This window comes from Pangasianodon hypophthalmus, chromosome 8 (assembly GCF_027358585.1).
Source record: "Pangasianodon hypophthalmus isolate fPanHyp1 chromosome 8, fPanHyp1.pri, whole genome shotgun sequence".
In the NCBI taxonomy this organism is placed as follows: domain Eukaryota; kingdom Metazoa; phylum Chordata; class Actinopteri; order Siluriformes; family Pangasiidae; genus Pangasianodon; species Pangasianodon hypophthalmus.
Genome location: NC_069717.1, coordinates 25848933 through 25865419, shown reverse-complemented (window position 1 = coordinate 25865419; position 16487 = coordinate 25848933). Strand labels below are relative to the sequence as shown.

Sequence of the window (16487 nt, the reverse complement as noted above, 5' to 3'; positions counted from 1 at the left end):
CCATGTATACATTACTTTGTTCTCTGTGTCAACCCCATACTCATGTTTAAATATTGATATACACTTCCAGTAAAAGCAGACATGGAGACACATAGAGGTATTGTTTTTTTTATTACAGTTTCCCTGCTGTTAAACAAATGTTAAACAAGTCATCAAATACCTAAACATTCGTCCACTCTCAGATTCTAATCATCTAATCACCACAATGTCTGTAGCTCTAACAGCTAGTTACTTTGTATTATTTTAGGAAAATTCTTTTTTAAAAAATTTAAAACAACACTGAAAACACTGAAAATTAGCAGTTCAGTAAAAATGACCAAAACATATCTGTGATACAAAAAAGTAAATCTTTAGAACTACTTAAATGCTTTAAGTTCTGCACTAAATTAATTCATATAAATATGTGGCTAAAACCTAATATTCATATTTTACTTATTGTGTTAGATTTACAAGTTTTGCATGTGCTTAGAAAACTAAAAAAAAAATTAATGCGCAAAATTTCCTTTGGATATGTAGCTACGTATAATATTGTAGCAGTTTCAGAATAAAGGTGGGGCATGGCTTTTGAATTAGATTTGCAAATGATTCCCAGGAACTTTAATCTGATTTTTAATAATTTATATTAATTTTGAGCACAAAGGAAGGGTTCTTTTTAATATTTCTTGTTTCGTGTTGGATTTAAGGCCTGGGATCATTGTGTTACAAACTGATTTGTAAGAGCAAGTGTTTCGGTAAAGTGTTCCTAGTTTGTGTTTCTCAGTCAGCTGTATAAACGTGTGTGCACGCAAGTGTGTTAAATAGTCTTGTTGGGTTCTTTTTATGGAGAACAAAAGAAAACGTTTGATTTGCTTGTTTTATTTGCGTTTATTTGTAAAAATATTTCAAATTTAAAATGAATTAGATTTGATCCAAAATTACATGAAGTTAATTTTACTTTTTAAAAAAATCTAATGTAAGATTATTGCCAAAAGATTTTTTTTTAATAAATTTGATTCTTTTTTTTCAGTGAATGACAAAAAACATAAATGTTCTTTAATAAAACATGCAGTTTGTCACTGTTTGGCATATTTTTAAATGCTTTTTCTGCTGTATTAATGAAATGTTATGTAAATTACCAGTCTGCATGCATGTCTGTTACCATCAAAATAAATAAATGCTAATCAGAGATTACTATGTTGAGTAAGGGGACAGTATCTTCCATCATTACACATGCACGTGGAAGTGAGTGGATATCAAAGTGAGTGGATATCAAAGATATCAAAGGATAGTTATTTTCCCAAAGCCCTTTTTCATCACAAGCAATGTTATTTGTATAGAACAAGCTGATGGTTTATGAATGATGGTGTCTGCCATATGCACAATTCATTGGGACTCAACTCACTCAGTGATCCTGTACAACTCCTTTCACATTTATGGTATTACTACACTAGTCACTGAAATGGATTGCATAGGTAGGCGATCACTCTGGTTCCATCATGAGGGCATTTAAGCTAGATTAACTCATAAGTAACCAAAATCTCCACCACCATTGATGTGCCCTGTTTTGTCTCCACCACTGTTAAAATCTTTTATATAATAGTTTGTCTTGTTCAGTGTATTGCAACATAGTGGTATGATCACATTATTGTATCATCAATTCATTTACATTAAACTACAAATCATGTTGAATGAATATTGGAAGGGAATGACAATATGCAGTCAAAACACTGACGCTGGCCAATCTCAGTATACGCTCTGAAATAACTTTTGAACTAAATTATAAAGAATGCAAGGAAAGTATTTTCTCCCACTGATTCAGTCTCAGCAAAGCATTATATTATATCGCACAAACGGTACATTATTTGCAAAAACTGCACATATCCGCACTTTATACTGTATCTGTACTGTCAGACTGCTGCTGCCATCATACATACATATATATATATATATATATATATATATATATATATATATATATATATATATATATATATATATAAGAATACAGAGAATCATACAGGATGTGTACACGGTGTTACACTAAGAATGAAAAATATTTCAAATTCTAGATTTATCAGCTGTGTCAAATATTAAGACCCTAGTTGCACACACTTTAAGCTTTAAGTTCTGCACTAAATTAATTCATAAATATGTGGCTAAAACATAATATCCATATTTTACTTGGTGTGTTAGATTTGCATGTGCTTAGAAAACTAAAAGTTCAGTGATCCAGTACAACTCCTTTCACATTTATGGTATTACTACACTAGTCACTGAAATGGATTCAATGGAGTCCAAAAGGTCCAAAATCAGGGACCTCCCTAAAACCTCACGTGCCAGTGTTAAGATAATTTGGTGTAATTGAATTTGCTGTTGTGTGAGCATACCTTTATTCAGTTGCTTTACAAATACAGGAGCAGACATGAGGTAAAAAGTTCAAACAGCCCTGAAGCAAGACCCACACAGCTTGTTTAGAGAACAAAGCAAATAGACATTAGGTACTATATGAAGAATACAGAGAAATATACAGGACGTCTACAGCTTGTGTAGAGTGCATGAGCTCTTGGCTTGAAAGATGCTCTGAGGTCATGGTAAATAGAGAATTTTTTTAGTCCCTCAATATGAAATAAAGTCTATTAATGTGCGTCTGACTATCACAAAAGTATATCATTAAAGTATGTAACATCAGTTGACTAAAAAACTGAACAAAGTTCTGAAAAATGTGACGCTCACAGGAAAACTTTTGAATTCGTCTGATCTGATGGTGAAATGTGATTTTAATTAAGTGTATGGTCTAATGTAAATGTAAACATGGTATTACATCCAAAATAAATACTTGCTGGAAAATTACTTTGCTTTGTTATCAGATGTAGGTAGTACAAGAGTATTTGACTATAAAATGCTTTTTTAAAAATCATCATAGTGTTTTTTTATGTAATCAATTTAAAATATGGAACTTTTAAAGTATTTTTAATATTTGATATTTTACATATTTAGATTTAAATTCCAATAAAAATGCAGTAGTGCCCTCTCTGAACCCTGATAACCTCCAGTTCATGCGCCACTGTGTACAAACAATGAATATTGAAAGGGAATGACAATATACAGTGAAAACACTGACGCTGGCCAATCTCAGTGAACGCTCTGAAATAACTTTTGAATTAAATTATAAAGAATGCAAGCAGGAAAGTATTTTCTCCCATTGATTCAGTCTCAGCAAATCATTATATTATATCGCACAAACGATATATATATATATATATATAATATCATATTTTTTATGTATATAGTTTTCTTTATATATTCTTTATATTTAATATTTTTCTATATTTCTATATTTTCTTATTTTATGTCGGAACAGTTGTATAAAGCATTTCACTGCAAGTGGTACTGTGTATGGTTATGTATGTGACAAATAAAATATGAATTTGAATTTTAAAATACAATTTTACCAAATTAGGATTGTGTTAGTTTAGAATTGTAAAGTGCATACACTTCGTGACTGACTGTGTCTCTCTATTTCCATAAACAAACAATAATCAGACAGTACACAACTGGGAGGACGAGCTGACAATGCTAACCTAATTTGGTGTGACTGAATTTGCAGTTTCCATTTGCATTGTGCGATGGTACATTTATTCAGGTTATTTACAAATATTGTGACAGGAGTGAAAAAGAGCAAACAGACCTGAAGCAAAGAATACAGACATTAGGTACTACATGAAGAATATAGAGAATCATACAGGGTGTGTTCACTGTGTTACACTAAGAATGAAAAATATTTCAAATTCTACATATATCAGCTGGGTCAAATATTAAGACCCAGAATTATTTTATGTGATGTTTCTACTGAGGATTTGTTCTTCTCAAAATGAAAACCATGCAATTGAATGAACCGTTTAACTGAATAGAACCAAGTTAGTTCAGTTTGCTGATTTAGTGAATCTGAGGCTTGTGCTCCAGAGACCTGCCAGGTAATACTAGCAATAGTGTATGACAGACAATGTGCCTTGTGTGTGTGAATTTAAAGCTAACTATACCTAGTTGCATACACTTTGTACAATTTTTGGCCGAATTTTGTAGTCACAGACAAAAAATGCACATCATAAAGAACTCTTTAGACATGAATTGAGATTGACAGTCTTAGTGTGACGTGACGCGTAAGGTGACATGCTCACCCCCAGCCGATGTAACACCACCGTGATCAAAGCCAGCTGTAATGTGTAATATATATATATATATATATATATATATATATATATATATATATATATATATATATATATATAAAAGCAAACAAAGAAACTCTTTATTTACACTATTTAAAAAAAAAGGACAAATGAAAGATCTTTTTTTCACAGTTTAAACCTCCCTAGTTAGACGAAACAGGAGAAAATAGACAAAATAAAATGGCATCTCACCTCTACAAACAACAAAACTGAAAGAATAAACTACATACAAACTTAAATGAAAAAAAAACATGCTAAAGGATGCTAATGGAAGTTGGTCTTTGTTTGCCTAAACTGCTAACACGTGGCGGCCCATTTAAATTTTCTAGAAAATAGGGGAAAAAACATCCTTTTATTATTTTTACTAAATCGCTAACAAGGACGCAATTTCTGTATACGCTATTTAATGGAACTATTTTATCAGATTTATAGTGTTTGAATCATTGAGGTATGACAAAGCATTAAACAAAAATATATAAATATTATTTAAGTAATATCTAAAGATGCACTAACTTTTGCACTGCCTGCTAGTGATGTTAGTGAAATGTCTTCTGAGCACATGTTAGAGTATGAGCATCCTAAATAGTTTAGGCATTTCTGTAAAAAAACTAATTTCCAATTTTACACACATTCCACAAGCAATGCCCCAAAATCTCAGACATTGCCCCCAAAACTAGCAAACAAAAGACAAAGCAAAACAAAGCAGTGACAAAAGCAAAAACAAAGCAAAAGATGCATATATAGATGCATACAGCAACATTTTTTGGGACCCTGAACATAAGAGACCTTCAGAACCCTGATGCGGACGATATAACAAGGCAGAGAAGTTCAGAGAAGAAATTCATATTGTTTAATCAATTTGTTGCACTTATATGTGCAATAACAATAATGTGCAATAACATGTATAAATTAATGTGACCACTAGCAAAGCCAAATATAACATATTCACTATACAGTGCTGTAAATTTGCACTCTCACTGCGAATGTCTTCTGTTTCTATGTGCTCGCGTTCCCACTCTCTCTTCCTCAAGTTTATGTCTTGTTCTTGTATTGCCTAGTGTTGTCCTGCCTAGCCTTCCTAAGTTATATCTTCTGGTTTAATAGTCTCTTCATTGTAACATTTACATTAAACTCTAAGTCTAGTTACTTCCAGGTTTGTCTAGTCTTGATTATAGTGTTTATTTTAGTGTTTTCTAATCTTATTACTATTAGTTGGTTTAAGGACTCCTGCCATTACTTAAGTTCTTTATATCAGCTGTTTAGTTTCTGTTATCTTCTGAGTTTGGTGTGTTTAGCTAGCCATTTGGTTTGGTTACCAAATGGCATAAATGACAAAAGTAAAGTTTGGTGTTCCGCAAGGCTCTGTTCTAGATCCACTGCTCTGTTCTATACATATGCTACCTCTGGGTACAATTATTCGTAAACATTTGCTTCCAACCTCTATCTCTGTCAAGCTATACGATACTCCTGTTGCCTTATAGAATGCTGGTGCCTGATGGTTGCAGTGGCTAGTGTTGTCCCCTCTCAGCTCCAGGGTTCCTGGGTTGATCCTGAGCTTATATTACTGTCTGTGTGTCCTCTCACTGTACAAAACCATAAATGTAAGCAGATCGGCTATGCTAAAATTGCCTGTAAGTGTAAATGTGTTTACACATGGTGCCCTGTGATAGACTGGTGTCCCATCTGGGGTGAATTTTACAGTATTGCCTTGTGCCTAGTATTCCTGGGATATATGTATATTTTTTTAATTTTATGTAATCTTACTGTGCACTGTACATTGTATATGGCTGTGATGACAGTAAAGATCTACTTGACTTGACTTCAATTGACTTGTATGTCATGGTCTACATAATCAATAACCCAGTATATTCAGAAAGCCAGAAAGCCAGAAAGATAAAAGTAAAATAAAATTAATAATAAAAATGATAATAACAACGATAAATGAAAGCCGTAATAAATGTCTGTGCAAAAGCACCTGTGCAAAAAAATTTAGAACTGGTACTTGTAGCCAGGGTGCAGAACTGAACCAAACACATCAAACTCAGAAGATAACAGAAACTAAACAACAGATATAAATAACTTAAATAATGGCAGGAGTCAGTTGTGAGAAAGTAATGGGCAAAGATTATGATGAATATGCAAGTATATCTCTGTAAGCCCTGTCAACAATTCACACATTAAGGCGGTCTTAAACAACTCCTGATTACACACTTGAGACAAGTAATTAGAATATACCAACAGGCATCTTCAAACAAAACTAAAAGCAGTAATACTAAAGTTAACAATGCTAAATTCAACAGAACCAAACAGATAGTATGCAAGAACTAGTATCCTATCTTACCAGCAGAGACTAGATCCAAGATCCTTTAATCACACTGAATATTGAACTGGATTTGTTGCTTGGTGCACAACAACATTCCCGTATTAACTTCATAATTTCTCTATAGTCCTCTTTTAACTTGGGCTATGTGCCTAAATCCTTTAAACTAGCAGTTATCAAACCAATGATTAAAAAAAATACTTTGACCCTTGCCGAGTGTCAAATTATAGGTCAATATTAAACCTTCACTTTAAATTTTCTCTGAGATACTAGAAAAGGTTGTTGATCAGCAGTTAAGCTGATACCTGCATAGGAATCACATACATTATGTCTTTCAGTCGTCAGGATTTAGACCTCATCGTAGTACAGAGACAGTGCTGGTTAAAGTGGTAAATGGCCAACTACTGGTCTCTGATTTGGGTTGTATCTCTTACTTGTGTTGCCTGATCTTATTATAGCTTTTGGTACCATAGGTCACAATAATATTCTAAATATACTATGAAATGTTAGAGTTATGCAAGCTGCTTTTTCCTGACTAGGTCATATTGACTGTTTGTAAATATCAATGGTGACTTCGTGTATGATTGTTCATCACTGTCTTTCAGTCTTTAGCCCTACACTTTCCATCCTCTTTCCAATACACATAGAGAAAAAAGTTTAGGCACAAGAATGAGAATGTACAGGCAGTGTAGAGCTAGTGCCACCTAATGCCAGAAGCAGCAAAGCCTGATGTTCAAGTGACAACATAAGGTATACGGAATGTGTGTGTGTGTGTGTGTGTGTGTGTAAGTACTTTGCCGCCTGAGTCCATCAACCAATAGCCATGAATCCATGACCAAACAAGGCAAAACCCACCAAAAGCACGGGTCTGGATTAATTGGATAAATATATTTCCAATTATTTATCATATATACTGTACTGTGCAGAAGTCTTAGGCACCCTATTTTTTTTTTTTTTTTTTTTGGGTACAAACTTATAGATTTTTATTTTCTGACTTCTACATTATTGATTCAGTACAAAAACATTTTAGATTCCAAACATTAATTTTCCAGCACAAAATTAAATGTTACAGAAAAATGTTTGTATGTCAGTAAAGAAAGCAGCAGATTACATAAGAGACACTTTTCAGATAAAAACATAATGAAGGCTGCTGGGTTTCGCTGCAGAAATAAGAAGCGAACAGCTTACAGCTCATTTCCTTATAAAACTGCACACACTGTACCTGAGACTGCTAATTGTTTTTTAAAGTGAAGGATGGTCACACCAAATATTGACTTTGTTTCATTTATTACTGTTTACTGCTCTTTATAGTGTTTTTTTTAAATGTAGAAACATTTAATTCCTTTAGTTTTGAAGGCATCTTTGCTCTACAGCATTTCTTTGCATGTGCCTAAGACTTTTGAACAGCACTGTATATATATATATATATATATATATATATATATATATATATATATATATATATATATATATATATATATATATAAGCTTGCAGTGATGCAAGTTAGATGTGTAAATGCATAGTGTGAGGGTGTTTATGTGCTTTCAGAAGAGCTCAGCATTGCCTGGTTCATGAATATAGTAAGAGAATCATATGCAGTATAGATGATGCTGGTCAGCTTAACCCACCATCAAAGAACATACTGCATCTGAACTTAACAATGAAGAATCAATGCAGCGAAGTATTTTTCTCCCACTGATCATCTTCAGTCTCACCAAATTCAGATTATAGTACACAGTTAATTATGTTAATATACAAGACTCAGTCTGTTACAAAAACACTAAACAATTGTTTTGTGTAATGCTTTATTGTAAGAGCAGATTTCTCAGACTAAACTACAAAAGGCTCACATTCTACCTACATTATTGTTTGCACAATGGCCTTATATGTGAGCCTTGATTTTGAAACTTCTGTCTCAACAACTTTAAATGGGGTTGACTTTACATTCAACTGATGGGTCATTCTTAGTCACTGTATATTTGCATGTTTTAAAGTCCTTTTGCAGGGTGCAGCCAGGGCTCACAGACTTTGGAAATCTGGAAAATAAACAGATAAATAAGTATTTAGTATGTTTTAGACATGTCAGAAACATGATTTTTCAGCAACACTGTTTCCAAATGATTTGTGTTACTGCATTTACATATTTTGTATGTAAGAACAATTTGTTCCATTGTGTGTTGCTGTTGTGTGTATTTACTCAGAGCAGCAGATCATGTATCCAGGCCTACAAGTGCATGTAACACAGTTGCGGTTTGTCCAGGTGGATCCATGTGGGTGCCATGAAGAATCGAAGTAATCCAGACACTGATCTGTTAGCAAAGAGTAGAAAGTAGAAATAAGTAATGTGTGTGTGTGTGTGTGTGTGTGTGTGTATGTGTGTGTGTGTATACCTTTGCCACCAGCGTCCATCAACGAGCAGGCACGAATCAGAGGAATAATGCCAAACAGGACAAAACCTCCCACCAATGTCTTCTTCAGCAAAGCCTTTTAAAAAAATCAAAGACACAAATTAACTGGAGAAATATCTTTCCAAACATTGATCAGATCTTCACCTTACCTCAATCATTTATACATATCATTTACATTGACACAACCATCTAGATATTAGTAAACGTTTTACATAAATCTACCCTTTACAAAACCTACCCTACCTACCCAACATAACAAAACCTACGCTACCTACCCAACATAAAACTACCCTTAGCAAAACCTACCCTACCTCCCCAACATAACAAAACCTACCCTACCCTACCTCCCCAACATAACAAATCCTACCCTACCTACCAAACAAATCTCCGCTTAACAAATCCTACCCTACCTACCCAACATAAATCCACCCTTAAGAAATCGTACCCTACCTACCGAACATAAATCTACCCTTAACAAAACCTACCCTACCTACCTAACATAAATCCACCCTTAACAAAACCTACCCTACCTACCCAACATAAATTGCCGCTTAACAAAACCTACCCTACCAACCCAACATAAAACTACCCTTAACAAAACCTGCTCTACCTACCCAACATAAATCCACCCTTAACAAATCGTACCCTACCTACCCAACATAAATCAACCCTTAAATTGTACCCTACCTACCCAAAATAAATCTCTGCTTAACAAATCCTACCCTACCAACCCAACATAAATCCACTCTTAACAAAACCTACCCTACCTACCCAACATAAATCCACCCTTAACAAAACCTACCCTACCTACCCGACATAAATCCACCCTTAACAAAACCTACCCTACCTCCCGAACATAAAACTACCCTTAACAAACTCTACCCTACCTAAGAAACATAAATCTACCTTTCATGGTCCTCTGAAGAGAGGGGTGGAGAGGTTAAAACAAAACAAATCATTAATCACATAAAACATTGTATTGGTCTGTTTTACACACTTTGCACACAGTTAATTAAAAGATAACCTACTAAACCTCAACAACTACAAACTATTTAGAAACAGTAGATGGGATGGTTCATGACTGTGACATGAAGTAGAACATTTCCATAACTGCATCATATGTGAATTATATTAAAAACACCAAAAGAGTGGTGTCACAATAATATTGGAAAGTAAACTTACCATGTTTCCAAGTTGGAATATTTTCAGTGTTGTAAATTCTGCAACCAGCAGCAGATTCTTCCTTTTAAATAAAGCAGAAAAAGGGGCGGGTTGTGAACATACACACCGATGGTTTAGATCACATGTATACATTACTTTGTTCTCTGTGTCAACCCCATATTCATGTTTAAATATTGATATACACTTCCAGTAAAAGCAGACATGGAGACACATAGAGGTATTGTTTTTTTATTACAGTTTCCCTGCTGTTAAACAAATGTTAAACAAGTCATCAAATACCTAAACATTCGTCCACTCTCAGATTCTAATCATCTAATCACCACAATGTCTGTAGGTCTAACAGCTAGTTACTTTGTATTATTTAAGGAAAATTCTTTTTTAAAAAATTTAAAACAACACTGAAAACACTGCAAATTAGCAGTTCAGTAAAAATGACCAAAACATATCTGTGATACAAAAAAGTAAATCTTTAGAACTACTTAAATGCTTTAAGTTCTACACTAAATTAATTCATATAAATATGTGGCTAAAACCTAATATTCATATTTTACTTATTGTGTTAGATTTACAAGTTTTGCATGTGCTTAGAAAACTAAAAAAAAAAAAATTAATGCGCAAAATTTCCTTTGGATACGTAGCTAAATATAATATTGTAGCAGTTTCAGAATAAAGGTGGGGCATGGCTTTTGAATTAGATTTGCAAATGATTCCCAGGAACTTTAATCTGATTTTTAATAATTTATATTAATTTTGAGCACAAAGGAAGGGTTCTTTTTAATATTTCTTGTTTCGTGTTGGATTTAAGGCCTGGGATCATTGTGTTACAAACTGATTTGTAAGAGCAAGTGTTTCGGTAAAGTGTTCCTAGTTTGTGTTTCTCAGTCAGCTGTATAAACGTGTGTGCATGCAAGTGTGTTAAATAGTCTTGTTGGGTTCTTTTTATGGAGAACAAAAGAAAACGTTTGATTTGCTTGTTTTATTTGTGTTTATTTGTAAAAATATTTCAAATTTAAAATGAATTAGATTTGATCCAAAATTACATGAAGTTAATTTTACTTTTTAAAAAATCTAATGTAAGATTATTGCCAAAAGGTTTTTTTTTAATAAATTTGATTCTTTTTTTTGAGTGAATGACAAAAAACATAAATGTTCTTTAATAAAACATGCAGTTTGTCACTGTCTGACATATTTTTAAATGCTTTTTCTGCTGTATTAATCAAATGTTATGTAAATTACCAGTCTGCATGCATGTCTGTTACCATCAAAATAAATAAATGCTAATCAGAGATTACTATGTTGAATAAGGGGATATTATCTCCCATCATTACAGCATGCATGTGGAGGTGAGTGGATAAAAATATCAAAGGATAGTTATTTTCCCAAAGCCCTTTTTCATCACAAGCAATGTTATTTGTATAGAACAAGCTGATGGTTTATGAACGATGGTGTCTGCCATATGCACAATTCATTGGGACTCAACTCACTCAGTGATCCTGTACAACTCCTTTCACGTTTATGTTATTACTACACTAGTCTCTGAAATGGATTCAGTTAAAATGCATAGGTAGGCGATCACTCTGGTTCCATCATGAGGGCATTTAAGCTAGATTAAATCATAACTAACCAAAATCTTCACCACCATTGATGTGCCCTGTTTTGTCTCCACCACTGTTAAAATCTTTTATATAATAGTTTGTCTTGTTCAATGTATTGCAACATGACAATATGCAGTGAAAACACTGATGCTGGCCAATCTCAGTGAACGCTCTGAAATAACTTTTGAACTAAATTATAAAGAATCCAAGCAGGAAAGTATTTTCTCCCACTGATTCAGTCTCAGCAAAGCATTATATTATAATGCACAAACGGTACATTATTTGCAAAAACTGCACATATCCGCACTTTATACTGTATCTGTACTGTCAGACTGCTGCTGCCATCATATATGTATATATATAAGAATACAGAGAATCATATAGGATGTGTACACGGTGTTACACTAAGAATGAAAAATATTTCAAATTCTAGATTTATCAGCTGTGTCAAATATTAAGACCCTAGTTGCACACACTTTAAGCTTTAAGTTCTGCACTAAATTAATAAATAAATATGTGGCTAAAACCTAATATCCATATTTTACTTAGTGTGTTAGATTTGCATGTGCTTAGAAAACTAAAAGTTCAGTGATCCAGTACAACTCCTTTCACATTTATGGTATTACTACACTAGTCACTGAAATGGATTCAATGGAGTCCAAAAGGTCCAAAATCAGGGACCACCCTAAAACCTCACGTGCCAATGTTAAGCTAATTTGGTGTAAATGAATTTGCTGTTGTGTGAGCATACCTTTATTCAGTTGCTTTACAAATACAGGAGCAGACATGAGGTAAAAAGTTCAAACAGCCCTGAAGCAAGAACCCACACAGCTTGTTTAGAGAACAAAGAAAATAGACATTAGGTACTATATGAAGAATACAGAGAAATATACAGGGTGTCTACAGCTTGTGTAGAGTGCATGAGTAAAGAGTGCTTTTGGAAATGTGCAGGCTTTCTTTGTGCTGGTGTTCTTTGTATTTAATTAACAAAGACGCTACGATTCCCCAGACATTTCAGCTATTCAACAGATTTCAACAGATTCAATAAAATAATACCAAGCAATACCAAAAGATAAATATTTAAATGACCATTTCAGATCTTTGCACTTTTTGCTTTGGAGCGTCTCTTCTTAACAGCAGAATCGGTTTCCCTAATGAACACAAGAATCCAGAAAGCTTGACATTTTCGCTTGTGTTTTGAGCTCTTGGCTTGAAAGATGCTCTGATGTCATGGTAAATACAGAATTTTTTTAGTCCCTCAATATGAAATAAAGTCTATTAATGTGCGTCTGACTATCACTAAAGTATATCATTAAAGTATATATCATCAGTTGACTAAAAAACTGAACAAAGTTCTGAAAAATGTGACGCTCACAGGAAAACTTTTGAATTCGTCTGATCTGATGGTGAAATGTGATTTTAATTAAGTGTATGGTCTAATGTAAATGTAAACATGGTATTACATCCAAAATAAATACTTGCTGGAAAATTACTTTGCTTTGTTATCAGATGTAGGTAGTACCAGAGTATTTGACTATAAAATGCTTTTTTAAAAATCATCATAGTGTTTTTTTATGTAATCAATTTAAAATATGGAACTTTTAAAGTAATTTTAATGAGCCATTTAAAAGCCCTTCGAGATCAAATTTAAAATATTTAAATTTAAATTCCAATAAAAATGCAGTAGTGCCCTCTCTGAACCCTGATAACCTCCAGTTCATGCGCCATTGTGTACAAACAACACATAGGCAGGCGATCACTCTGGTTCCATCATGAGGGCATTTAAGCTAGATTAACTCATAACTAACCAAAATCTCCCCTACCATTGATGTGCCCTGTTTTGTCTCCACCATTGTTAAAATCTTTTATATAATAGTTTGTCTTGTTCAGTGTATTGCAAGGGAATGACAATATGCAGTCAAAACACTGATGCTGGCCAATCTCAGTGAACGCTCTGTAATAACTTTTGAATTAAATTATAAAGAATGCAAGCAGGAAAGTATTTTCTCCCACTGATTCAGTCTCAGCAAAGCATTATATTATATCGCACAAACTATATATCTATCTATATATATATATATATATATCTATATATATATTCTTATACACATTTTTCCCCTTCATATTTTTTTTATGTATATAGTTTTCTTTATATATATTCTTTATATTTAATATTTTTCTATATTTCTATATTTTCTTATTTTATGTCGGAACAGTTGTATAAAGCATTTCACTGCAAGTGGTACTGTGTATGGTTATGTATGTGACAAATAAAATATGAATTTGAATTTTAAAATACAATTTTACCAAATTAGGATTGTGTTAGTTTAGAATTGTAAAGTGCATACACTTCGTGACTGACTGTGTCTCTCTATTTCCATAAACAAACAATAATCAGACAGTACACAACTGGGAGGACGAGCTGACAATGCTAACCTAATTTGGTGTGACTGAATTTGCAGTTTCCATTTGCATTGTGCGACGGTACATTTATTCAGGTTATTTACAAATATTGTGACAGGAGTGAAAAAGAGCAAACAGACCTGAAGCAAAGAATACAGACATTAGGTACTACATGAAGAATATAGAGAATCATACAGGGTGTGTACACTGTGTTACACTAAGAATGAAAAATATTTCAAATTCTAGATATATCAGCTGGGTCAAATATTAAGACCCAGAATTATTTTGTGATGTTTCTACTGAGGATTTGTTCTTCTCAAAATGAAAACCATGCAATTGAATGAACCGTTTAACTGAATAGAACCAAGTTAGTTCAGTTTGCTGATTTAGTGAATCTGAGGCTTGTGCTCCAGAGACCTGCCAGGTAATACTAGCAATAGTGTATGACAGACAATGTGCCTTGTGTGTGTGAATTTAAAGCTAACTATACCTAGTTGCATACACTTTGTACAATTTTTGGCCGAATTTTGTAGTCACAGACAAAAAATGCACATCATAAAGAACTCTTTAGACATGAATTGAGATTGACAGTCTTAGTGTGACGTGACGCGTAAGGTGACATGCCCGCAAAGCCAGCTGTAATGTGACCAAAGGCTGATGATCGACCTTGACATTGCTTGAATTTCATGGCAAAAATACTGTAGAAACCTTGAGAACATACAGAATTTGGTACAGAAAAATCTTCCATAATGTTAATCACCTTTTATTAAACCACCGTCTGTGTCATTTACAAATCAAACCACAAAATACTGCAATCATTTTGTGCAATTCAGTAATGTATGATTTTAAAATCAGTTCTGTCATGACATTTTGCAAAATGAGTCTCATGCTCATTTGATTAATTAAGATCAATCAACTGTAAAGTCACTTAAATCTGTCATTTTAATTATTAAAGATCACTTTCCAAAGGCAACGGTTTCTTGTTAATCACTCTACATAGGTTGCCACTGTCCAAATTCATTCTGTATTCTGCCTATATATATATATATATATATATATATATATATATATATATATATATATATATATATATATATATATATATATATATATATATATATATATATATATATATATGTATGTATATATACACACACACACACACACACTATGTGTATAAATATATATATATATATATATATATATATATATATATATATATATATATATATATATATATATATATATCTAAGCAAACAAAGAAACTCTTTATTTACACAATTTAAAAAAAAAAGGACAAATGAAAGATCTTTTTTTCACAATTTAAACCTCCCTAGTTAGAAGAAACAGGAGAAAATAGACAAAATAAAATGGCACTCAACAAACAAACAAATTTTTAGTGTTTTCTAATCTTATTACTATTAGTTAGTTTAAGGACTCCTGCCATTATTTAAGTTCTTTTTATCAGTTGTTTAGTTTCTGTTATCTTCTGAGTTTAGTGTGTTTGGTTCACCATTTGGTTTGGTTACCAAATGCCATAAATAAAGAAATGACAAAAGTAAAGTTTGTTGTTCCACAAGTCTCTGTTCTAGGTCCACTGCTCTGTTCTATGCATATGCTTCCTCTGGGTACAATTATTCGTAAACATTTGCTTCCAAACTCTATCTCTGTCAAGCTATACGTTACTCCTGTTGCCTTATAGAATGCTGGTGCCTGATCCTAAATCCCTCTGCCCTCTGGACCTGGAGTTTGGTGTGTTTGGTTCAGTTCTGCACCCTGGCTACAAGTACTGGTTGTAATAAGAGAACCTTAATTACTGCTTTTGGTTGAGAACTCACAGAACCCATTTCACTGAACCAGCTCTTCCCCCTGATCATCCGGCTGTTGCACAGTCAGCCCCTTAAGTCTTCTATAAGCCCTTCAGCTGAAAACCCCAAGCCCACAGAACGAGATGTGACAGAAACTTCAGGCTCGGTTATGTTTGGGTTGTGAGGTCAGAGATGGTGGTGAGTAAATCCAATGTCAAGAAATTTTCTCCTGTGCAAAATAAATTTAGAACTGGTACTTGTAGCCAGGGTGCAGAACTGAACCAAACACATCAAACTCAGAAGATAACAGAAACTAAACAACAGATATAAATAACTTAAATAATGGCAGGAGTCAGTTGTGAGAAAGTAATGGGCAAAGATTATGACGAATATGCAAGTATATATCTGTAAGCCCTGTCAACAATTCACACATTAAGGCAGTCTTAAACAACTCCTGATTACACACTTGAGACAAGTAATTAGAATATACCAACAGACATCTTCAAACAAAACTAAAAGCAGTAATACTAAAGTTAACAATGCTAAATTCAACACAACCAAA

At 33.3% G+C, this 16487-nt stretch overlaps 1 protein-coding gene across 1 annotated transcript; it reads right to left on the bottom strand.

The window, feature by feature from the left end:
• Positions 1 to 8032: 8032 nt before the first annotated feature.
• LOC117595683 (beta-microseminoprotein J1) lies at positions 8033 to 10235 on the bottom strand. Its single transcript, XM_026945897.3, has 4 exons — positions 10120 to 10235; positions 8920 to 9013; positions 8727 to 8838; positions 8033 to 8565 (listed from the first exon to the last, which is right to left on the bottom strand). The coding sequence occupies exons 1-4, from the start codon at positions 10120 to 10122 to the stop codon at positions 8454 to 8456; spliced, it is 321 nt and encodes a 106-aa protein (XP_026801698.2). The 5' UTR covers positions 10123 to 10235; the 3' UTR covers positions 8033 to 8453.
• Positions 10236 to 16487: the final 6252 nt, after the last annotated feature.

Excerpts from the sequence above, each read along its gene's own strand:
- LOC117595683 (XM_026945897.3), bottom strand. Across the intron at positions 8,839-8,919 it reads GATGGACGCTGGTGGCAAAG|ATCAGTGTCTGGATTACTTC; the intron begins GTATACACACAC and ends CTTTGCTAACAG. Across the intron at positions 8,566-8,726 it reads TACATGATCTGCTGCTCTGA|ATTTCCAAAGTCTGTGAGCC; the intron begins GTAAATACACAC and ends TTTATTTTCCAG.